The 26,657-nt window shown below is 42.1% G+C and overlaps 1 protein-coding gene across 3 annotated transcripts in view; it reads right to left on the reverse strand.

Annotated features, from left to right (window-relative positions):
- Positions 1-3,713: 3,713 nt before the first annotated feature.
- Positions 3,714-26,657, reverse strand: part of COMTD1 (catechol-O-methyltransferase domain containing 1) — a 74,929-nt gene continuing 51,985 nt past the window's right edge. For 2 of the 3 annotated variants that reach the window (XM_056531300.1, XM_056531302.1), the window contains exon 8: positions 3,714-4,713. In XM_056531300.1, the coding sequence (XP_056387275.1) occupies positions 4,646-4,713 (68 nt within the window). In that variant the 3' untranslated portion in view covers positions 3,714-4,645. Of the gene's footprint in view, positions 4,714-13,821; positions 13,987-26,657 lie in introns of those variants that run through there. The other variant, XM_056531301.1, reaches the window with a different exon arrangement.

Here is a 26,657-nt window from a genome sequence, read left to right on the forward strand (position 1 = left end):
CGGAAGATGTTCCCTCTACTTCCAAAAAATTAGAAGATAAAATATTATTTCTCTGCAGATGATACAGATATCCTTTTGAGTGCAGTAAAAAGTAGTATGAATATAGAAGATGCCGTGGTTACCCTTTCAGTACAAGATGAGATGTTTGCAGGGTTAAAACCTAGAAAACAAAATGTGTTCACTCTTCATGAGAACCTTTTTAAAAGTATGATCTTGGATGAATGGAAAGATCCTGATAGAAGACTTCCGATCGCTAAAGAATTCAGAGCAAGGTTCCCATTTAATAGTGAAGATACGGATTTGGGAAGTGAAGCCCCTAAAATAGATATCCAGGTGAATAAAGTAGTCAAAAAGACATCTCTCCCATTTGAGCATTCTTCTCAATTAAAGGAGGCTATGTATAGGAAGATGGATGGTTTACTTTGCAAAAATTGGGATGCTTCTTCTGCACTGTTAAACTCTAATATAGCAGCCACAAGTGTTGCAAGATCTTGGTATTTATGACTGGGTCAACTGGAAAATTCATATTGAAAATAAAACTCCTAGAGATCAATTACGTTCTTCTATCCCCGTGTTAAAACTTGCTACTGCCTTTTTGGTTGATGTATCAGCTGAATCACTAAGGATGGCAGAAAAATCTGTGGCATTATCCAACTCTGCTAGAAGAGCCCTGTGGTTGAAGAATTGGCAGGGTGATTTGGCTTCAAAAACTAAACTGTTCTATTCCCTTTGAAGGTAAATTGGTGTTTGGCTCTGTCTTAGATAACAATTTGCAGCTAGCAGCAGACAAGAGAAAATTTCCTGAAGAGGGGTACAAAACCGAAAAATTATTTTCGTCCGTTCAAGAATAAACAGACTGCAAGGGCAAAGAAAAGTCCGAAAGGTGGAGTTACCCTAAAGGAGGTAAGGGGTGAGAATTCTTGGTCAAACCTACAGCTTCCGACAAAAAGCAGTGACTTGTCTCCGGTGGGGGAGGGAGAAGACTGACTGACTCTATTCTACCATCAGTGTAAGGATATAACAAAAAAAACTGTTTTTATTCTAAATTCTATCAAGCACTGGTTCAAGATAGTTTGTCTCTCCTCCACCTCAAACATTTCGTACAACAAATCTTAGTTCAGATTGCCTAAACAAACATTTATTTCAGGGGGTTTAGGATCTACTAGCTCTTGGAGCAATCATTCCTCTCCCCTTGGAGGAACAAGAACAGGGCCGCTATTCTCGCTTTTTTTTTTTTTGTACCCAAACCAAATGGTTCTTTCAGGACCATAATAAATCTAAAACGCCTGAACCGTTATATAACTTACAAATGCTTCAAGATGGAAACACTCAAAACAGCAGTTCCTTTAATACCTCAGAATGCCTAGATGGCAACAATAGATTTTCGCATATATTCACATACCCATTTTTCCGAAGCATCAAAAATTCCTGAGATTTGCTGTGACCCAAAACATCTACCAAAGTAATGATAGAAGTAGTGGCGCTCTTGAGACAAAAAGGAATATTAATTATTCCATATCTGGGCGATCTTCTGGTCATTGCTCGGTCCAAAGAACTCTTGTCCCGGCATGTCAATCTAACAATTCTTTCTACCACAATTTAGGCTGGATCATAAACTTTCAGAAGTCAAATCTCCTTCCTGCAAGACAAAAAAACGTTTATAGTAATGGTATTGGACTCGAGCAAGGAAATTACCTTCCTGCCAGAGGAAAAAGTCTCAGCGCTAATTGAGAAATACAAAATCTTCTATCAATCAGACATGACTACCATCAGAAATGTAATGTCTGTTAGCTTCCATGACCTCGTGTATTCCAGCTGTTCCATGGAGCCAAAGTCATTCCAGAATTCTTCAGAAACAAGTCCTCAGTCTGGGATCATTTCTCAGTGTTCTCTGGAAAGGAAGATGGCGATTCCTCTGACTGTCAAGAAATCTCTCAAATGGTGGATGAATAGTCAAAATCTAAAAAAAAAAAAAAAAGGGTGATATCCTGGATTTCTCTTCCATCAGACAGTCACAACGGATGTAAGCCTAAAAGGTTGGGGAGCACATGTTCAGGATCTTTTTCTCCAGGGCACCTGGTCAGAGGAAACTCTCCTTCGCTCTTCCAATTTTTGGGAACTAAAAGCTGTTTTCAAGGCTTTGAAGGCATCAGAACATCTCATTCAGAAACATCATGTGAAGAGCCTACCATGGTAGCTTTTCTAAACCATCGAGGGGGAAAAAGACAGATTCCTGCAAGTGCTGACAGAAAAAAAAAATCTTTCTTTGGGCGGAGGACAAGATATTGTCAATTTCTGCTAAACATCTCAAAGGAAGCGAGAATATTCAGGCAGATTACCTAAGCAGTCACCAGATCAACCCAGGAGAATGGGAACTCAGTCCACAAGTATTTCAGGAGCTGGTCTTGAAGTGGGGAATACCAGAAGGGGAGCTTTTCGGCACCCAGAAAAATTGGAAGGTAAACAAACAAATTATTTTCCCTGTTTCCAGGCGAGCTCCCAGACGGAGTAGATGCTCTTCAACAAAGTTGGAACTTCAAAACAGCCTATGCATTCCCTCCATTCCTTCTGATCAGCAGTACTCTGCAGAAAATTCATATGGAGAAATCCAAAGTCATATTCATAGCTCCAAGGTGGCCCAAGAGGGGGTGGTACACCCTGGTTCAACAAATCTCAATGGATCATCCTTATCCTCTTCCCATAAGAAAAGATTAAGAAAAGATCTTCTGTTGCAGGGCCTGCTATTCTTCAAGGATCTAACAAAACTGCAGTTGACAGCCTGGCTTTTGAGTGGTCAATCCAAAGTCAGAAGGGTCTCTCACATTGTTATTGATACCCTGTTAAAAACAAAAAATCTACACCCTCTGCCATCTATTGGAAGCAATGGAAAAAATGTCTTGATGTGGCTCCTGTCCTCTGGATCCATTGAACCCTAATATCTTTTGAAATCCTCAATTTTCTTCCGACTTGACAAAGGTTTATCCATCAATACTTTAAAAGTAAAACAGCTGCCCTGGGTTTCTTTTTTGACACAGATATTGCAGACCATAAATGGATTTAAAGATTATTTTATGCTGTGGCAAGATTAAAAATCAGAATAACTAACCTCACCATCGTGGCATCTAAACTTAGTCCTTACAAGTCTTACTAAAGAACCCTTTGAACGGCTTCTAGATTTTTCATTGGAATTCCTTACCTAGAAAGCAGTCTTCTTGACAGCCATCATATGAGCAAGACGGGGAAGTGAAATTTGAGCGTTATCTATTGAAGGACCTTACTTAACTATACTTGAATCATTCTGAAATTAAATGCAGCTTTCTTACCAAAAGTAGTATCAGAATTTCACAGGTCTCAAGACCTCGTTCTACCTACCTTTTTTGTAATTCTCCAAAAAATGAAATAGAGGAAGGGTTTCATTCCTTTGGATATGAGATCTATTCTATTCTTCTAGAACTATTGTTGTCCCTCCCTAGACATAGTTTATCTGGTATGCCTCACGTGGTGCTGATGTGATGAGGTGAAAAATGGGAATTATGACTTACCGATAATTCTGTTTTCTTGAATCACCTCAGCACCCTTTTAATCCCTCCCTAAGTTGTGTACGTATGAGATGAGATATATATCATATCTCATACGTACACAACTTAGGGAGGGATTAAAAGGGTGCTGAGGTGATTCAAGAAAACAGAATTATCGGTAAGTCATAATTCCCATTTTTCAGATCGTCCACTCACGACAGCACCACATGAGATTGCCCCCTATCTGCATAGGAACAGGAAGCACAAGAGAGGTTAAAAAGGCCCCTCCCTCCATACTACCTCAGTTTCCTGTTCCTATGGAGCAGGGGTGCAGAGGCCTGTACCTTTTTTTTTCCCTGCGGGCTGCGTTGGTTGAGTTCAGGCGGGGTGAGTCGGTCGCCATTGGCATCCCTCTTCTTTCTCGTACCGGGTCGTGGCCTGTTCCTGAGGTGCCTCTGGACCCGCTTCGGTCCCTGCGGCGCTCTGGGAGTTTATGCAGGGAACCTAGTTCATTGGCCGGCCTCTGGTGCCCTGGTTCCCCTGGCTGTTTCCGGTGGTGACGTTGCGCGCGTATGTCTCCTGTGATTGGCCGGAGACCGGAAGTCCCGCCTCCAAGATGGCCTGCCAAATTCAAAACCCTGGGCATATAAGGAAGCTCAGGTCTTTCCAACATCCTCTGGATCACCATGGATAGTTCGGTCGCTGCCCGCTTTGCATCTCTGGAGTGCACAGGACCCAGCAACCTGGGGGGGTCATTGTTTTTTTTAAAATTCCCTGTTCTTATGGGTTTCCTTCTCTCCTCTTTCAGGGACACAAGGAGGCCCCAAAGAAATCTAAGGAAAAAGAATCCAAAGTTAAATCTAAAAAATGAAGGATATAATAAACCCCTATGTAAAGCCTGTATGGATAGGTTAATTCAGCAGGAATCCCCATCTTTTTTTGGAGGAACTTTGCTCTATTATTAAATCTGAATTTCAAACATCTGTTGCTTCGGCTCTGCCTAAAACTCAGTTTGTTGATCTAATCCATCTCCACCGGTTGATCAGTTCCATGTGCCGGATCTTCCTCCTTTTTCGGATCCTCCTCCATTAAAATGCCGAAAAACCACTGTGCAAGTAAACTCTGATTCAGATTCTGCGGTTGATATTGCTGCTTTTGGTTTTAATTCTCAAGAGGAAGGTGAAGTAATTGAACCCTGTACACAGAGGAATAAGAGATTATTTTATATCCTCTGAGGACACGGAAATGCTAGTTAATGCTGTCATAAATGCTATGAACATTCCTCAAACAGCTTAGTCCACCTTTATCAAAGATCTCATGCTTGCGGGATTGAAAACTAAAAAACAGGTGTTCACCGTTCATGACCATATTAAGGATCTTATTCTTGAGGAATGGAAAGAACCTGAGAAAAGGCTGTTACTTTCCAAGGAATTCTGTTCCAGATTTCCATTTACTGAGGAAGATACAAAATTATGGAACAAAATTCCAAAAATTGATGTAAAAGTATCAAAAGTGGTTAAGACATCCTTACCATTTAAATGGACACTGTCAGATACAAAAAACTTTATGTTGTAAAGCATGCAAAAACAATAGGTTTGCTTTCATTAGAAAAATTCCTGTATTTTATACTAAAAAAGACAAATAACTGCCCCCCTGCCTGCTTGGACACCTACTAGTCCTGCTGTGTCCATGCGTCATCACCTATGTCATGACACCACTACCAAAAAGATTCCCCGTGGGGGTCTCCGTGCAACTAATAATAATAATAATATACAACAAAATTCCTTGGGGAAATAAATCCCCTCAGGGATAACCCTGACTAAAGGCACCCAAAAATGAGTTTATTATAACAAAATTAATAAAAGAGATTGTGCTCAGGGCCACTAGGTGGCAGTGACGCATAAAAAATACAGCACTTTGCATGGACGTTCTTATATATATATGTTGTGCTATGTAGCAAGTATAGGTTCATTAGCTGATTTTATTCTGGTGTTATTTTAATCAGCTAGCTGGCTTAACCCCTAAAAGGGGTAGTCCAGTGGTGAAAAACTTATCCCCTATCCTAAGGATAGGGGATAAGTTTGAGATCGCGGGGGGTCCGACCGCTGGGGCCCCCTGCGATCTCTCTGTACAGGGCCCCGGCTCTCCGGCCAGTTAGCGGGTGTCGACCCCCCTCAATACATCTCAATGGCAGAGCCGGAGATTGCTGAAGGCAGCGCTTCGGCTCTGCCATAGAGCTGTATTGAGGGGGCGTGTCGGCCGCCGCTTCGTGCGGAGGTCGACACGCCCCCTTCTCGCGGGCTCTCGGGGCTCCGTACAGGAGATCGCAGGGGGCCCCAGCGGTCGGACCCCCCGCGATCTTTAACTTATCCACTATCCTTAAGATAGGGGATAAGTTGTTCACCACTGGACTACTCCTTTAAAGACACATGATGTACTGGAACGTCATGTGTCCGCTCCCGATCTATAACGCGGGGTCACTTCGTGTCAGGCCGCGTCATAGCGGGTCGGGCCCGGCCTCTAACAACGGCCGGGACCCGTGGCTCATAGCGCACGGCATTGATGAACGCCGCGTCTTAAGTGAAACTGAAACCATGCCGGTTAGCTCAGTGGGCTGTTCGGGATAGCCACGGTGAAATCGCGGCATCCCAAACAGCTTACAGGACAGCAGGAGGGTCCCTACCTGCCTCCTCGCTGTCCGATCGCCGAATGACTGCTCAGTGCCTGAGATCCAGGCATGAGCAGTCAAGCGGCAGAATCATCGATCACTGGTTTCTTATGAGAAACCAGTGATCAATGTAAAAGATCAGTGTGTGCAGTGTTATAGGTCCCTATGGGAGCTATAACACTGCAAAAAAATAAGTGAATAAAGATCATTTAACCCCTCCCCTATTAAAAGTTTGAATCACCCCCCTTTACCCATAAAAAAAAGTGTAAATAAAAATAAACATATGATATCGCCGCGTGCGGAAATGTCCGAATTATAAAAATATATAATTAATTAAACCGCACGGTCAATGGCGTGCGCGCAAAAAAATTCCAAAGTCCAAAATAGTGCATTGTTCAATAATTCCTATCAATGCAAAAATGGTACCGTTAAAAACCTCAGATCATGGCGCAAAAAATGAGCCCTCATACCGCCCCATACACGGAAAAATAAAGTTATAGGGGTCAGAAATTACAATTTTAAACATATTAATTTTCTTGCATGAAGTTATGATTTTTTCCAGAAGTATGACAAAATCAAACCTATACAAGTAGGGTATCATTTTAACCGTATGGACCTGCAGAATAAATATCAGGTGTCATTTTTACCGAAAAATGTACTACGTAGAAACGGAAGCTCCCAAAAGTTACAAAACGGCGTTTTTTTTCCAATTTTGTCTCACAATTTTGTCTCACACGGCGCAAAAAATTAGTCCTCATACCTGCCCGTACGTGGAAAAATACGGTAAGTGTTATAGGGGTTAGAAGATGAGAATTTTTAACCTATAAATTTTCCTGCATGTAGTTATGTTTTTTTTTTTTCCGAAGTAAGACAATATCCAACCTATATAAGTAGGGTATCATTTTAACTGTATGGACCTACAGAATAAAGATAGTGTTATTTTTACCGAAAAATGCACTGCGTAGAAACGGAAGCCCCCAAAAGTTACAAAATGAAATTTTTCTTCAATTTTGTCGCACAATGAATTTTTTTTCCATTTCGTCGTTGATTTTTGGCATAAAATGGCAGTCACTGCAAAGTAGAATTGGTGGCGCAAAAAATAAGCCATCATATGGAATTTTATGTTCAAAATTGAAAGCGTTATGATTTTTAGAAGGTGATGAGGAAAAAATTAAAATGGAAAAACCCTGCATCCTTAAGGGGTTAATAATCAGCCAGCTAACACACACCAATGCTGGATGCATGGTACATTGAACGTGTAAATATTGGCTTTATTTGATATTTGATTTTTTTTTTCTGTTTCACCATATTTTTGGGCAAAATGACTGACATCAATTACAAAGTAGAATTGGTGGCGCAAAAAATAAGCCATCATATGGATTTTTAGGTGCAAAATTGAAAGAGTTATGATTTTTTTTTAAAGGCGCAAGGAGCAAAAAACGAAAATGCAAAAACGGAAAAAACCCCGTTCCTTAAGGGGTTAAAAGCCAATATTTACACTTTCAATGTATCATGCATCCAGCATTGATGTGTTAGCTGGCTGATTATTAAATATTTCTGCCGCTAGCTGTACAGCATCCCTTAGACAACTCTTGAATCCAATGTCACAGTGCTGAGCTAAAATTTATGTCCCTCCTGCCTGACAGTCCTGACAGTTAATGGCGAAACGTCAGGCAGGAGGGACATAAATATTTCTGTTGCTAGCTGTACAGCATCCCCTATACAACTCTTGAATCCAATGTCACAATGCTGAGCTAAAACTTAACTCCTTAAGGACGAAGGGCGTACCTGTATGCCCCTCGCCCGGTCGCAGTGTTTAAAACAGGGTCATGCCGTGACCCCCGCATCACACCGGGTCGGTCCCGGCTGCTAACGATAGCTGGGACCCTGGGCTAATAGCGTGCGGCACTGATCGTTGTGCCGCGTGCTGTTAACCCTTCAGACGCGGCGATCAAAGTTGACCACCGCATCTGAAAGTGAAAGTAAACGCTTCCCGGCAGCTCAGTCAGGCTGATCGGGACATCGCGATGTTACGATCAGCTAGGACGCGAGCGGAGACTCCCTTACCTTGCTCCGTCGCGTCCGATCGACGTATGATTGCTCCAAGCCTGAGCTACAGGCTTGAGCAATCAAGCCCCCATCTCGCTGAACCATGCAAAGATATGGCTTTGCAGAGATCAGCATAAGAGATCAGTGTGCAGTGTGATCGCTCCCTATGGGAGCGATAGCACTGCAAAAAAATAAAAAATTAAGAATAAAAAAGTTAACAAAGGTAATTTAACCCCTTCCCTAATAAAAGTTTGAATCACCCCCCCTTTTCCCCTTAAAAAAAAAAAACGAAATATAAATAAACATATGTGGTATCGCTGCGTGCGGAAATGTCCAAACTATAAATATATATTGTTAATTAAATTGCACGATCAATGGCGTATGCGCAAAAAAATTCCAAAGTCCAAAATAGCGTATTTTTGGTCACTTTTTATATCATGAAAAAATTTATAAAAAGTACGATCAATACAAAAATGGTACCGATAAAAACTTAAAAACACGGTGCAAAAAATTAGTCCTCATACCTGCCCGTACGTGGAAAAATACGGTAAGTGTTAGAAGATGAGAATTTTTTACCTATAAATTTTCCTGCATGTAGTTATGTTTTTTTTTTTCCGAAGTAAGACCATATCCAACCTATATAAGTAGGGTATCATTTTAACTGTATGGACCTACAGAATAAAGATAGTGTTATTTTTACCGAAAAATGCACTGCGTAGAAACGGAAGCCCCCAAAAGTTACAAAATGAAATTTTTTTCTTCAATTTTGTCGCACAAGGAATTTTTTTTCCATTTCGTCGTGGATTTTTGGGATAAAATGACAGTCACTGCAAAGTAGAATTGGTGGTGCAAAAAATAAGCCATCATATGGAATTTTATGTTCAAAATTGAAAGCGTTATGATTTTTAGAAGGTGATGAGGAAAAAATTAAAATGGAAAAACCCTGCATCCTTAAGGGGTTAATAATCAGCCAGCTAACACACACCAATGCTGGATGCATGGTACATTGAACGTGTAAATATTGGCTTTTAAGCCAGCTAGCTGATTAAAATAAGATCAGAATAAAATCAGCTAATGAACCTATACTTGCTACATAGCACAACTAACATATATAAGAACGTCCATGCACAGTGCTGTATTTTTAATGCGTCACTGCCACCTAGTGGCCACTGAGCACAATTTTCTTTAATAAAACTTATTATAACAAAATTAATAATAATTTTTGGGTGCCTTTAGTCAGGGTTATCCCTGAGGGGATCACCTATGTCATGGACACACTTCCTTGATTGACAGCTGTGAGTGCTGGGCTCACAGCTGGAGGAAAATTCCTCCCACTGTCAGCTTGTGTCCCGTTACAGCTTGTGTCCCGTTATCAGTGAAGACAATATGGGAGTTGTAGTTTTGCTAATGCTAGGGGAGATGTGAGCAGACAGCATACTGAGAGGGGGCGGAGACCTGCAGTGAGGCCACGCCCCTCCTTTTAAGAGGAATGCAGAATAGTGAGCTAAATTAAGTGTAATAAAAAAATAAAGGCACATAAAAATTAGATGTACATGGTCAGGATTAGGTACTGATATAGGAGTGATATATTAAAAAAATATGTATTTTTATTGGATCAGACGGGTACGCTTTAAAGGGGTACTCCGTTGGTCAACATGTTTTTCCGTTTTTGACTTACTATTTGTTTTGTTTCATTTCTATTCTTGTTGTTTAGGCAACTCTATTTCCATTCTTTGTTGTCTTTTTATCACCCACTTTGTTTTCCTATCTTTGCTTCTATTTCCTGTTCATTGCTGTGCTGAAAACTACAAATCCCAGCATGCCCCATGCCTTGTGGTTTGGGGCAGCTCCTTTTTTTTTTTTTTTGTTCCGCCCTTTACCCACCCTACTATTTTCCCGGGTCGGCCCCCTTATACACAGCACACTAATATAATCAACCCTGGTTGGGATACACTAGCATACACACACAAATGGGACTACAACTCCCAGCATGTGTCATTCAGGAGTCTTCCGTCTGTGGTATAACACCAGTATGCTGCCTCTAGTCTCCTGGGGGTTGTAATTCGGCATACATCAGTGTTTCCCAACCAGGGTGCCTCCAGGTGTTGCAAAACTACTACTACCAGCATGCCTGGACAGCCAAAAGCTGTCCGGGCATGCTGGGAGTTGTAGTTTTGATACAGCTTGAAGACACCCTGGTTGGGAAACAATGCACTTTGTTTGGAAAACACTGGCCTAGCCTATTCAGTATATTACAATCAGTGTGCCGCCAGCTGTTGCAAGACTACAACTCCCAGCATGCCCAAAGTCTGTCCAGGCAGAAGACTTTTGTAAGGAAGAATGGGCAAAGATACCTCAAACAAGAATTGAAAGACTCTTGGCTGGCTACAAAAAGCGTTTACAAGCTGTGATACTTGCCAAAGAGGGCAGTACAAGATATTAACTCTGCAGGGTGCCCAAAGTTTTACAGACGCCATTTTTTTTCCCCCCGTTATTTTGAACATGTAAATGAAGGAAATAAAATCTAACTTTTGTTGACATATTATAAGAATGTCTAATCTGTAATTTGATGCCTTTTGGAGATTTTTCCATCTTTCTTTGGCTTCTTTATGCACATTAATACTAATTTTTCTTGGGGTGCCCAAACTTTTGATCCCAATTGTATGCGGAGCGGCAAGATGGTCTTCTCCGCACACTTTCTTTAAGCATTATGTGCTGGACGTGGCCTCTTCTCAGGACCTTGGGTTTGGCCGAAAGGTGCTGCAGGCCGTGGTCCCTCCCTAAATCTATACTTATCTGTTATGTCTCATGTGGTGCTGTCATGAGTGGACGATCTGAAAAGTCGGAATTATAACTTACTGATAATTCAGTTTTCATGAGTCCATCATGACAGCAACTATCTATTTCCCACCCTTACTCTATGTATCTGTACATGTATATTTAATAACTTCTTTCTTAGAAATGTATAAACACTGAGGAAGTATGGAGGGAGGGGCCTTTTTAACCTCTCTTGTGCTTCCTGTTCCTATGCAGATAGGGGGCAATCTCATGTGGTGCTGTCGTGATGGACTCATGAAAACTGACTTATCGGTAAGTTATAATTCCGACTTTTGTATTCCGAGCTGTAAAATTCAAAGCTGCACTGTAATTGGTTGCTATCCAAGGCTGTTTTCTTTTGGCCAGTTTTAGCCTTGTCCTTTTCCATCTTCCAATGACAATACAGATATAATAATTTGTATTAACCCACCACCAATGTCATGTTTAAATACCCTTTGGGGAACTCAGATCTGGTACCAGAAACTCCCACCTTTTTTTTTTTTTTTTTTTTTTTTTTAAAGCTAAGTTTAGCCAAGTGTCAAAGAGAAGCTGCTCAGGTGCCACAGCCTAGTACATCTCCTTGCTCGCTTTCCCCTGCCCTTCAAGATTCAAAGGCTCTCTAAACACCCATTGCAGTGTCCTTTCCTTTTGAGATTTCCACTTGTTTATTCATCTGGTACAGTGACCCCCCCCCCTGCCCCCCCCCCCCCCCCCGACCTACGATCATTTCAACATACGATGGCCTCTCAGAGGCCATCGCATGTTGAAAGCAGCATCAACATACGATGCTTTTGTATGTCGGGGTCATCGCATAAACGGCTATCTGGCCGCGCAGACTGCTTCAGGATCCCCTGCATTGTTGGTGCTCTCAATCGTCGTCATCACGTCGCTGCGCACGCCGTCCCGTAATCCAATAGAAGCGGCGTGCATAGCGACGTGATGGTGGCGACGTGAAAGCGAGGATGCCGGGGAAGCGGAGGCCTTGCCGGAGCGTCGGGGACACCCCGGGGACGCGGCGACAGCGATGGAAGGCGACATCCAGGGCAGCGGTGACGAGTGGTGAAGGTCCGGAGCGGCGGGGACACGTGAGTATAACCTCCAATACCGTTGGCTGTCCGGGCACGCTGGCTGTTGTAGTTGTGCAACATCTGGAGGTCCGCAGGTTGTAGACCACTGTCCTATACTTTACATTGTACGGATCCCTCAACATGTTTTGTCGGGATGTGCACCGGAAATTGTCTGCGCCAGAATTGAAAAAAAAACCTGACTAACTCTCCATTTTACTGAAAGAACCCAACAAAGGGCTGTGGTTGTCAGGAAAAGTGGCATGGCTGCCAGAAAGGGGCGTGTCCCCGACATTTTCACAAAAACCCATCATATTTGCTAAGGTTTCCACAGAAAATGCAGTGGATTGGAGCGGAGAAAAACCCAAGAGCTCAGAGCATGTTTGTTAAAAAATAAAATGTTGGGAAACATTAGTAAATACCGTGGAAAAACCGGGGGTACTCCGGTGAAAACCTTTTTTCTTTTAAATCAACTGGTGGCAGAAAGTTAAACATATTTGTAAATTACTTCTATTAAAAAATCTTAATCCTTCCAGTACTTATTAGCTGCTGAATGCTACACAGGAAATTCCTTTCTTTTTGGAACACTGATGACATCACGAACACAGTGCTCTCTGCTAACATCTCTGTCCATTTTAGCAACCATGCATAGCAGATGTATGCTAAGGGCAGCATGGTGGCTCAGTGGTTAGCACTGCTGCCTTGTAGTGCTGGGGACTTGGGTTCAAATCCCACTAAGGACAACAATAAATAGTGTTATTATTATTATAATGTCAGCAGAGAGAACCGTGGTCGTGATTTCACCGGAGTACCCCTTTAATAAATCAGGATGTGTTTTTCCAGTGCAGCTTGAGGCTATGTTCACATGGTGGAATGTCTGCATGTGCAGACATTCCAACAGAGGAGCACTGACAGAACTTGCTGGCGCTAGGACCGTTTGGATATATGTTGGCTCATAGACGGCAATGCATTTCCATTCGGACTCCGCAGAAAGAATAGACATGTCTATATTTCTTCAGACAACAGAATTTGAATTTGTTTCTGCTGTGTGAACAGTTCAGCAGAATCCCATTGATATCAATAGGACTCTCCAGCATCTCCTTGTGGAATTCCGCACCGAAATCCCATTGTGTGAACATACCCTTAGGGCTTTATCAAAGTCCTCTTCTATCAACTAGAGATGAGCGAACTTGCAGTAAATTCGATTCGTCACGAACTTCTCAGCTCGGCGGTTGCTGACTTTTCCTGCATAAATTAGTTCAGCTTTCAGGTGCTCCCGTGGGCTGGAAAAGGTGGATACAGTCCTAGGAGACTCTTTCCTAGGACTGTATCCACCTTTTCCAGCCCACCGGAGCACCGGAAAGCTGAACTAATTTATGCAGGAAAAGTCAGCAACCGCCGAGCTGAGAAGTTCGTGACGAATCAAATTTACTGTAAGTTCGCTCATCTCTACTATCAACAGCTGCTACATCTTTTGTAGGCTGAAACCTCAAATTTACATTGAAGATTTTCAACAAAAAGTCAAGTTTTTAAGTAAAATAAAGTCCTGGGAATATTGATTGGAAATGTACTGAAATTATGTGGAATTCACTGCACTGATAGGCAACAGATTTAGTGTCAGGTGTGATCAGTCCCCTAGGGATTTGTCTTTATAATACAATAGCAACAAGGCAGAGAAAGAAAACTGAGCACACACCTGGAAGTCCTGCTGCAATGATTTATTCAAAGTTCAATCAGAACATGGATAAGGCATCTCCCTAAGACGCGAGCAGAGCTGGAAGGCAGGAGTGTGCACCTGGACAGCAGCCACTGTTTCACGCCATTTGGTGTTTCATTAGGCCCCGGTGAAAGCTTCCTGTTGCTCTTTTACCTATTTAAGTAGTGCACACCCATTTCACGTGAGACATACAAAATATGTGAAAACATATTAAAAAATACTAATAACAATACTTAGAAAACAGTAAAACCAACAACAAACTGTGTTACAGAAATTAACCTAATTCATTGCGATCATTCAGCCCCAATGCGCCGAGCGCATCGGCTCATATAATCCATCTTGCTTCTGCGCGTGCGAGCAGATCTAACCTGTTTTCACCTCTAACTGGGCACTTTACCCTTTCAATGCCGGCGAACTTCAACCCAACTATTTCACCTGCATGGATTTTTTGCATATGTGTAACGAATCTTAATGCTGCTACTCCTGTCTTAATTGATCTTAGATGCTCTTTTATTCGTAAGTACAACTTCCTTTTAGTTGTCCCAATATATTAGAACCCGCAGGGGCAAATTATACAGTACACCACGAAAGTGGTTTTACATGTAATTAGCTGATGTACATTAACTTTACATAAGCCAAGTGAAAAAGTAATCAGAGCTAGGTTTTTATTACATACTGAGCAGTCCCTGCATTGTAAGTTGCCTATAGGAACCACTTGCTTTAATGTATTCAAATTTTTATTTTCAGTTTCTTTTCGTTCTAGTGTTTTTAGGATACTACCAATGGTTCTACTCCGCCTGAATGTGACAAGAGGGCGAGAGACATCTACTCCGCACAATTCATGATCACGTTGGATCATGTACCAATTCTTTTGGAGTATCCCAATATCCCAGTGTGGTTCATATGAGAATTTGCGAATGTAAATACAATTTTTGTATCTTTTTTTTTCATTACTATACCTCTTACTTGAAAGAAGTGTACGTCTTTCTATTTTCTTAACCTTCTTCTTAAAAGCAAGATCTATTCAAAAGGGGGGACAGTAGCCATTCAAGATAGCTTGAGTGTCTCTGTCACTGAGCCACCCCTGCTACAATAGGGCGGCCAGTGGGGATGGCTCAGTGACTTGTGCACCTTTTGGGAGGATGTACCAGTGAGGGTATTTGGGACTATCAGGCATCAATTTGTGCTGTTTACTCAGAAATGGTTCCCTTCTCTGTATTTCCGCAAAAGTGAACAAAGTTTTTTTTATTTTAATAGTGGGGCTAACAGCTAATGGGACCTGCTGTATCCTCTTTCAAGTCATCCGATAGCAAGGTGTCTGACTCAGTAGTGAGGAAGTCAGACTGTATATTTGTATGTCTCACGTGAAGTGGGCGTGCACTAATTAAATAGGTAAATGAGCAACAGGAAGCGGTCATCGGGGGGCCTGATGAAACACCAAATGGCGTGAAACAATGGCTGTCATCCGGGTGCACGCTCCTGCCTTCCAGCTCTACTCGCGTCTTGGGGGAGATGTCCTATTCATGTTCTGATTGAACTTTGAAAAAATCGTTGCAGCAGGACTTCCAGGTGTATGCTCCGTTTAATTTCTCTGCCTTGTTGCTAATGTATTTGTACATCTATCTACGTGAAGCACCCCCTATTCTCCGGGTCTGCTAAGGACTCATACCCCACTTTTGTCATCTGTCAGCTTTATCCAACGGAACCTCAGTCAGCGGTGCCTGGTCTTATCTGTTTGTTGGCATATGATATATAATACTCTGCCAGAGTGAACATATGCAGTTTGAACAATTCTACTTTTCATGCAATTTATTAATTATATACTTATCTTGCTTTCAGTGGATATAAAAAATCTACACACTTTTAAAAAGATGATTTTGTCAGAACTTTTTTTCTTTTTAATGTGACCTATAATGTGAACAATTTATTTGTGGAATAAACTGAAATCTTTGAGGTGATAGAAAACAATGATACACTATGACCCGGTTGCATGAGTGTGTGCACCCTCTTATAACTGGGGATGTGGTGGTGTTCAGAATTAACCAATCACATTCTAACTCATGTTAACTAGAGGTCATTAAAAGCTTGCCATCATTTAACACCTTAAAGCCCATTTTGGCCTTAACTGGTTAATGACCAAGGACATGTATACACATCCTTGTGCCGTTAACTGAGTATGGAGCGGGCCATACCGGCTGACCCTCAGCTTATTCCTGTAGTATAGCCAACATGACGACTATTAACCCTTTAGATCCCCACTGTCAAAGCTGACAGCGGCATCTAAAGAACCCTGTAAACCCTCCCTGGTGGTCCAGTGAGGTGGATCTTCCCCCTGCAGCGCGATTGCCGGTGGGGGGGGTAGTTTGGGGTGCGATCCACCGTGGAGGTAGCCGGAGGTCCCGGCTCTCGCATTGATAATGCCTGGCAGGGCTAGGCTCTATGAATGGAGCATAGATCACTTAGATCGTTGTGGTTCTATGGAACCTCATTGATCTGTATGAGGAATCTAATGATTCCTCCTAAAAGTCCCCAGGGGACTAAAACTGTAAAAAAAAAAAAAAAAAAAAAAAAAACAGTAACGCCTTCCTTATTCCCAAATTCCATATAAAAAATATAAAAACATAAGAAAAATAAACATGTGGTATCGCCGCATGTCTAAATGTCCGAACTATAAAATATAATGTTAATTGAACCGCACGGTCAATGGCGTATACTTAAAAAAAAATACCAACGTCCACAATTGCATATTTTTGGTCACTTTCAAAAAGTCCCATCAAAACAAAAATGGTACCGATGAAAACTTCAGATCAGCGCACCTCATACCACCCTGTATACAGAAAAATAAAAAAGCTATAGTGGTCAGAAGAGGACAATTTTAAATATATACAAATTTTGGTGTATGTAATTATAAAAGTAGTAAAATATATATGGTAAATATATGGTGTCATTTTTACTGAAAAGTCGAATCGTAAGCCCCCAAAATTTACAAAATAGTAATTTTATTTCCAATTTTGCCCCACAATTTTTTTTTTCTGAGTTTGCCGTAAATTTTGTCGTGAAATGATTGATGTAATAACAAAGTACAATTGGTGGTGCAAAAAATAAGCCCTTATATGAATCTGTAGGTGCAAAATTGAAAGCGTTATGATTTTTAGAAGGTGATGAGGAAAAAACAAAAGTGCAAAAACATAATAACCCGTGATCCTTAAGGGGTTTAGGACCAGGCCAATTTTATTTTTGCATTTTCGTTTTTTCCTCCTTGCCTTCTAAAAATCATAACTCTTATATTTTCAATGTTACAAATTTTGGAAGGTTTCGTTTTTACGCTGTACAATTGACATGAAAAATGTTTTCTTTATTCTGTGAGTCAATACGATTAAAATGATACCCATGATTACATTTCTATTGCACCGCTTTAAAAAAAATCTCAAACTTTTTAACCAAATTTACATATAAAATCCCTCTATTTTGACAACCTATAACTTTTCCATTTTTCTTTATAAGCGGCGGTATGAGGGCTAATTTTTGGTGCCGTGATCTGTACTTTTTTTTGATACACTTGCTTATATAAAACTTAATAAAAAATTTTTTTTTTGGGGGGGGGGGAATAAAATGTGAAAAAAAGCAGCAATTTTGGACTTAAAAAAATAAATAATTAAATAAATTACATTTACGCTGTTCACCATAGGGGATAATTAACATTATATTTTGATAGTTCGGACATATGTTTTAATATATCTTTTACATCTATTTACTTATATTTTTACACTTTTTATGTCCCCATAGGGGACTATTTATTGCAATAACTTGATTGCTGATACTGAACAGTGCTATCCATAGGGCATAGCACTGATCAGCGTTATCGGTGATCTTCTGCTCTGGTCGGCTCGATAGTACACCAGAGCAGAAGACCCCTGGAGATGGACGGAGGCAGGTGAGGGGACCTCCATCCGCCATTATGGATGATCGGATCCCCGTGGTATTGATCACGGCATCTGAAGGGTTAATGGCGGACATCGGCGCGATCGCTGATGTCCGCCATTACTGACAGCAGCCGGGACCTGCCGTGCATGATGTGAGCACCGGTCCGATGCTTGTGGTAATCACTGAGTGTAAATGTTCGTCATGGTGCATTAAGTACCACGGCACCATGACTTACATTTACATCCATTGTCGTCAAGGGGTTAAAGTGGCCTGTATAATAACAAATAACATTCAGCTGTTCTAGTAGGATTTTCCTGACATTTGCTTAGTTGTATCTTAGAGGAAAAGACTTGGGGAAATTGAACAAAGCCTGTGCAGAGAAGTTGACTGGTTTCCCATATCTAATCCTCAGATTGCTTCTTTAATTTTTTACTTATTTTTTGAAAAATAAAAGCATCCCCCTATGAGTCTCAAAAAACAGCAGTTTTTAGAGGTTTTCTTAGCCTTCAGTGTGTGTGTGTGTGTGTGTGTGTGTGTGTGTGTGTGTATATGTATATAGCAAGAGCAATAGCAATATGGCTCCTTACTAAGGAGACATTTTGGGACATTGATATTCCAAAATATTTCCCAAATGACATGGCAAAATATGTGCTAATTCCAATTGTACTTTGGTACGTAATGGGCTGAAAAAATGCCCGATACGTTACTGCCGTAACAATTACGGCAATAAAATGAATGACATCCGACATGAGTTATTCACTACATATCTCCAGCAACGTTTAAGCTCGTTGATAGAGCCTTTTTCAAGCATGCTTGATGAACTGAAACGTTGCTGGAGATATGTAGTGAATAAAGGCACATGTTTTGAATGAACTTCTTGGAGTGCTGCGCCATTGCTTGTTGGACTGTCTGGATGGACTGATCGAGTCTTGGGTGTTGGCACCTGATACTTCTGTTGGAGTGGTGCTGCAACATTACTGGTGTGTGTGTGTGTGTGTATATATATATATATATATATATATATTATATACTTTTTTCGGTTATATACCCAACTATGACTAACATTTGACCCCTCCCCTTTGTGGCTCTGCCCTCACATATCCACACCCATGGCCAAAGTGGGCTGCTCAGTCTAAAATGCCCGAGCTTATATTTTTTACCAGTCCGGCCCTAACCCCATGCTAAATCAGTAGTAGTACAGGTATGGTGGGTACACCATCAAGGCGCCTGTGGACAAACAGTGTTTTATGCAAGTAGACATCCATCTTAAAATGTCTTTAGAGCAGCAGTGGAAGGTGGCAAGAGAAGAACAAGGCAGGGTAGGGGCAATTCAGAGGCAGTTCCCTTACGTCCTAACCAGTGGCACAGATGGGGTATTCCACCACCCATGGACTGGTTAGGAATAGTGGACATTTTATTGACAACCTTAAATAAATGTCTAGACCCCACCCCCCTATATATAGGGGGAAAGAGCCCCACCCCCTTGTTTTTTTTTTTTCCTGTCCTCCCGGACAGAGGTTATGACTGGTGGTGGGGGTCCGATCGGGCTGGAAGCGAAGCGCTCAGAGGCTATGCCGGTTGTTTTACGAGTCTATGCGCGCTTCTTCTGGCCTCAGAGGCTCAGCTCGATGCCCTCCTGGTATCCCGGACCTCCGGACGCATAGACACCATTGTCGCGGTGAGTGCATGTTATTATTCTTTGTGTTTACTACGTTATTACTACAGCTTTATTACATGCACCCCTCAGGTGTCAAGTTTCTCACAGGATCCCTAGCCAACTCCGCTTACACAACCTCCCAGCGTTAGTGGCACACAGCGTAGTGCTCTCCTGAGATATGTCCCCAAGAAAAACATTCATTGGCTCAATTTACATATTCATTGTCTGTGACTCCACTTCACTAGGATGTGGAGTCAGACAATGAATATGTAAATTGAACCAGCAAAGCCTGGCCCCCTGTGCGCAATTCACTGAATTCAGCAGAGGATCTTCTCAGGACCTACTGGACATATTTAACCCCTCCCCGATATAGGACTTATGCATACGTCCCAGCACGTTCACGTGCTGGGCTGTAAGCATACGTCCTAGCGAACTCCTGCACTGCCGCGGGCAGCGCAGAAGATCGGTGGTGGGACCTGAATGTCAATCACAGCAGGAGTCCTGCCACAGCTGCCGGGCCCAGCAGCATTAACCCCATAGATGCCGTGATCAATTCTTATCACTCATCTATGGTGTTGACAGGGAGGGGGAGCACACAATATGATCACTGGTCGTCTTTGGTTGCTATGGTAGCAGGAGGTCAGATCATGACCTGTATGCCTGCCTGCTACAGAAGCCTGCGAGATCCAGCCACAGGCTGGATTGCACAGGCTGTACTGTGTGCAGATGATCGGGTCATACTGTGCTGCAGTACAAATGTATTGCAGCATAGTATAACATGTAAAAAATGTAATAAACAGTTCTTAAATGGGCACTGTCAGATACAAAAACTTTTGATATGTTGTAAAGCATGTGTCCTGCTACTGTCAGTGAGGACAAGCTGGGAGTTGTAGTTTTGCTAATGCTAGGGGAGATGTGATCAGATGGCATACTGAGGGAGGGGGCGGAGACCTGCACAGTGATGCCACACCCCCTCCCTTTGAGAGGAATTAAGACTAGTGAGATAAATTAAGTGTAATAAAAAAAATAGAGGTGCTAGACACATAAAACTTAGATGTACATGGTCAGGATTAGGTACTGATTGATATATAAAAAAATGTTTTTGTTGGATCTGATGGGTACACTTTAAATTAAAAGTATGAAGTGTAAAAAAAATAATAAAAAAATGCCTCTTTCCCAATGAAAGCCCTGTACTATCACCAAAAAACATAATTCAAATCATATACATAATAAGTATTGCCACGTTTGTAATGACATATACTATAAAACTATAATGTAAATTATCCTGTACAGTGAGCGCCGTAAAAAAAAAATAATAATAATAAAATTAGCCAATTTTGGTACAAATAGCAGAATAAAAAAAGATCAAAAGGTAGCACGTATTGCAGAAATGATACAAATGAAAAGTACAGCTCATTACGCAAAAAATAAGCGCTTACTCAATGGCGTCAGACGAAAAATAAAAAAGTTGTGGCTGTTGGAAAATGAATGGCAGAAAGAATTTTGCTCAGAAAAGGAAAAATAGAAAGCTATATAAAATGAATATCGCCATAATCGTACTGACACATAACATAATTTTTACCGCACAGTGTACACCATAATAAAAATGCCAGAAATTTTCCAGTTTTTCACAATATTTTGGAGTTTTTCACAAAAAATGCTGCATGTGTCAACAAAAATGCACCACTTATATAAAGTACAATAGTCACACAAAAATCAGAAACGCTCCGTTCAAAAAAAGCGTTCTAAAGTTGTTACCATTTAGACACATGTCAAATAATTTTTATTTTTTTATTTTTTTAAAGAGCCTGGTCTTTAACCAATTAAGGACGGCGGGCATAGCTATACGGCCCCGTTTTAAAGTCCTTAACCCCTTAAGGACTGAGCCCTTTTTTGCAATTCTGACCACTGTCACTTTATGCATTACCGTATATACTCGAGTATAAGCCGACCTGAATATAAGCCGAGGCCCCTAATTTCACCCCAAAATCCCAGGAAAAGTTATTGACTCGAGTATATGCCTAGGGTGGGAAATACATCGTCCCACCTGTCATCATCCAGACCCCCGTCATTAACACCCTCATCATCATCACCCTGTCATCATCCCCCTTCATCATCACCGCCTGTCATCATCCCCTTGTCATCATCCCACACCCCCTTGTCATCATCCCACACCCCCTTCATCATCCCCTTGTCATCATCCCCTTGTCATCATCCCCACCCCCCTTCATCGTCCCCTTGTCATCATCCCACACCCTACCTTCATCATCCCCCTGTCATCATCCCACACACCCCCCCTTCATCATCCCCTTGTCGTCATCACCACATGTCATCAGCCCCCCCCCACCTTCATCATCACCGCTTGTCAATATCTGATACAGTGGTCTTCAACCTGCGGACCTCCAGATGTTTCAAAACTACAACTCCCAGCAAGCCCGGGCAGCCATCGGCTGTCCAGGCTTGCTGGGAGTTGTAGTATTGAAACCTCTGGAGGTCCGCAGGTTGAAGACCACTGCGGCCTTCAACGTCATCCAGCCCCCCCCCTCTCACCCCCTTTAGTTTTGTACTCACCTCCGCTCGGCGGGACGTTAGGGTGCGCTGGTCCGGTGCTGCAGGACTGTCCGGTGGGGAGGTCGTCCGGTGGGATAGTGGTTCCGGGTTGCCATCTTCACCGGGGGGCCTCTTCTCCACGCTTCAGGCCCGGAATAGAGGCGTTGCCTTGACGACGACGCAGAGGGACGTTGGTAATGAACGTCCCTCTGTGTCGTCGTCAAGACAACGTGACTATTCCGGGGCCGGGCCCGAAGCACGGAGAAGAGGCCCCCCGGTGAAGATGGCAGCCCGGAACCACTATCCCACCGGACGACCTCCCCACCCGACAGTCCTGCAGCACCGGACCAACGCACCCTAACGTCCCGCCGAGCGGAGGTGAGTACAGAACTAAAGGGGGTGAGAGGGGGGGGGGGGGGAGGTTGATTGATGTCGAAGGCTGCAGTGGTCTTCAACCTGCGGACCTCCAGAGGTTTCAAAACTACAACTCCCAGCAAGCCCGGACAGCCGATGGCTGCCCGGGCTTGCTGGGAGTTGTAGTTTTGAAACCTCTGGAGGTCCGCAGGTTGAAGACCACTGAGGGCGGAGAGTTCACTTGAGTATAAGCCGAGGGGGGTGTTTTCAGCACGAAAAATCGTGCTGAAAAACTCGGCTTATACTCGAGTATATACGGTAATAATTCTGGGATGCTTTTACCGATTATTCTGATTCCGAGAGAGTTTTTTCGTGACATATTCTACTTTAACATAGTGGTAAATTTTGTCGTTACTTGCATCCTTTCTTGGTGAAACATTCCAAAATGTCATGAAAATTTAGCATTTTTTTAACTTTCTGCTTGTGAGGAAAATGGACATTCCAAATAAATGATATATTGATTCACTATACAATATGTCTACTTTATATCTGCATCATAAAGTTGACAAGTTTTTACTTTTGGAAGACATCAGAGGGCTTCAAAGTTTTTCACAAAGTCAATTTTTCACAAAGTTTTCAAAATCGGAATTTTCCAGGGACCAGTTCAGTTTTGAAGCTGATTTGAGGTGTCTTCATATTAGAAATACCCATAAATGACCCAATGATAAAAACTGCCCCCCCAAAGTATTCATAATGACATTCAGAAAGTGTGTTAACCCTTTAGGTGTTTCCCAGGAATAGCAGCAAGATGGAGAAAATTCTAAATCTTAAAGGAGAAAGAGTCCCTCAAAATTTGTAACCCAATTTCTCTTGAGTAAGGAAAAACCCCTTATGTGGATGTCAAGTGCTCTGTGGATGCACTACAAGGCTCAGAAGGGAAGGAGTGACAATGGGATTTTGGAGAGTGAGTTTTTCTGAAATGTTTTTTGGGGGGCATGTCACATTTAGGAAGCCCCTATGGTGCCAGAACAGCAGCAAAAAAAAACAACACATGGCATACTATTTTGGAAACTACACCCCTCAAGGAACCTAACAAGGGGTCCAGTGAGCCTTAACACCCCACAGGTGATTGACGACTTTTCGTTAAATTCGGATGTGTAAATAGAATTTTTTTTTCATTAAAATGCTGGTTTTCCCCCAAATTTTACATTTTTACAAGGGGTTATAGGAGAAAATGTCCCTCAAAATTTGGAACCCCATCTCTTCTGAGTATGGAAATACCCCATTTGTGGACATAAAGTGCACTGCGGCTGCACTACAATGCTCAGAAGAGAAGTCACATTTGGCTTTTGGAAAGCAAATTTTGCTGAAGGTGGCAGAATGGTTCCAGAACAGCAGCAAAAAAAAACCACATGGCATACTATTTTGGAAACTACACCCCTCAAGGAACCTAACAAGGGGTACAGTGAGCCTTACCACCCCACAGGTGTTTGACAAATTTCCGCTAAAGTTTTGACGTGAAAATGAAAAATTAGAATTTTCTCACTAAAATGCTGGTGTTACCCCAAATGTTTCATTTTCACAAGGGGTAATTGGAGTAAGAGCCTCCCAAAATTTGTAATCCCATTTCTTCTGAGTATGGAAATACCTCATATGTGGATGTCAAGTGCTCTGTGGGTGAACTACAATGCTCAGAAGAGAAGGAGTGCCATTGAGCTTTTGGTGAGAGAATTTGGTTGGAATAGAAGTGTGAGGCCATGTGCGTTTACAAAGCCACCCCCCCCCCACATGTGACCCCACTTTGGAAACTACACCCCTCACAGAATTTAATAAGCGGTGCAGTGAACATTTACACCCCACTGGCATCTGACAGATCTTTAGAACAGTGGGCTGTGCAAATGAAAAATTACATTTTTCATTTTCACGGACCACTGTTCCAAAAATCTGTCGGACACCTGTGAGGTGTAAATGCTCACTGTACCCCTTATTACATTACATGAAGGGTGTAGTTTCCAAAATGGGGTCACATGTGGGGGGGGTCCACTGTTCTGGCACTACAGGGGCTTTGTACACATGGCCTTCAATTTCGGACACATTCTCTCTCCAAAAGCCCAATGGCACTCCTTCTCTTCTGAGCATTGTAGTTCTCCCGCAGAGCACTTTACATTCACATATGGGGTATGTTCTTACTCAGAAGAAATGGCGCTACAAATTTTGCTGGGCATTTTTTCTATTCTCCCTTGTGAAAATGAAAAATGTAGGGTAACACCTGCATTTTAGTGAAATAAATAAATTTTTTCATTTTCACATCCAACTTTAACGAAAATTCAAATGCCTGTGGGGTGTTAAGGCTCACTATACCCCTTGTTACATTCTGTGAGGGGTATAGTTTCCAAAATGGAGTCACATCTGGGTATTTCTTGTTTTGTGTTTGACAGAACCGCTGTAAAATCAGCCACCCCTGTGCAAATCACCAATTTAGACCTCAAATGTACATGGGACGTTCTCCCTCTCGAGCCATGTTGTGCCCCCCACAGAGCACTTTACGCCCACATATGGGGTAGTTCTGTACTCAGGAGAAATTGCGTTACAAATTTTGGGGGTCTTTTTTTCTTGTGAAAATTAAAAGTATGGGGCAACACCAGCATGTTAGTGTAAAAAATTTTTTTTACCCTAACTTGCTGATGTAGACCCCAACTTTCCCTTTTCATAAGGAGTAAATGTAGAAAAAGCCCCCCAAAATTTGCATGCTGGGAGTTGTAGTTTTGCAACAGCTGAAGGTTTGCCACCCCCCATGTGAATGTACAGGGTACATTCACACGGGCGGGTCTACAGTGAGTTTCCTGCTTCAAGTTTGAGCTGCTGCAAATTTTCCGCTGAAGCTCAAACTCCTAGCGGGAAACTCACCGTAAACCCCCGCCCGTGTGAATGAACCTTAAAAACACTACACTAACACATAATAAAGGGTAAAACACTGCATATGCACCCCCTTACAAGGTCCCCCCCCAATAAAACTGAAAAGGGACACTGCGGAGTTGGAAAGGGTGCAGAGACGCGCGACTAAACTAATATGGGGAATGGAACATCTTAGCTATGAGGAGCGATTAAAGGAGTTACAATTGTTTAGTCTTGAGAAGAGACGTTTAAGGGGGGATATGATAAACGTATATAAGTATATTAATGGCCCATACAAAAAATATGGAGAAAAACTGTTCCAGGTTAAACCCCCCCAAAGGACGAGGGGGCACTCCCTCCGTCTGGAGAAGAAAAAGTTTAGTCTCAAGGGGCGACACGCCTTCTTTACCATGAGAACTGTGAACTTATGGAACAGTCTACCTCAGGAACTGGTCACAGCAGGAACAATTAACAGCTTTAAAACAGGATTAGATACATTCCTGGAACAAAATAAGATTAATGCTTATGAAAAAATATAAAATCTCATCCCTTCCCCAATATCGCGCCACACCCCTACCCCTTAATTCCCTGGTTGAACTTGATGGACATATGTCTTTTTTCGACCGTACTAACTATGTAACTATGTAACTATGTAACTATGAAAAACCTATCGTACGGCAGGGTTTCCAAAATGGAGCCTCCAGCTGTTGCAAAACAACAACTCCCAGCATTTCTGGACAGCCACTGACTGTCCAGGCATTCTGGGAGTTTAGCAACACCTGGAGGCACCCTGTTTGGGAATCACTGGCGTAGAATACCCCTATTTCCACCCCAATGCAACCCCTAATTTAGTCCTCAAATGCGCATTGCGCTCTCTCACTTCGGTGCCCTGTTGTATTTACATACTCGGGAGCAATTGAGTTACAAATTTGTGGGGATTTTTCTCCTTTTACCCCTTATGAAAAGGAAAAGTTGGGGTCTACACCTGCTTGATAGTGTAAACATTTTTTACACTAACATGCTGGTGTTGCCCCATGCTTGATTTTTTCCTTTTACCTCTTGTGAAAATTAAGACCCCCAAAATTTGTAACGCAATTTTTCCTGAGTACGGAAATACCCCATATGTGGACGTAACATGCTCTGCAGGCGCACATCAAGGCTCAGGCGTGAGAGCGCACCATGTGCATTTGAGGCCTAAATTGGTGATTTGCACAGGGGTGGCTGATTTTACAGCGGTTCTGACATAAACGCAAAAAAATAAATACCCACGCGTGACCCCATTTTGGAAACTACACTCCTCACGGAACAAAATAAGGGGTATAGTGAGCCTTATCACCCCACAGGTGTTTGATGAATTTTCGTTAAAGTTGGATGGGAAAATGAAGAAAATATTTTTTTATTTTTTTTTTACTAAAATGCTGGTGTTACCCAAAATTTTTCATTT

This window comes from Hyla sarda, chromosome 7 (genome assembly GCF_029499605.1).
Source record: "Hyla sarda isolate aHylSar1 chromosome 7, aHylSar1.hap1, whole genome shotgun sequence".
Lineage (NCBI taxonomy): Eukaryota > Metazoa > Chordata > Amphibia > Anura > Hylidae > Hyla > Hyla sarda.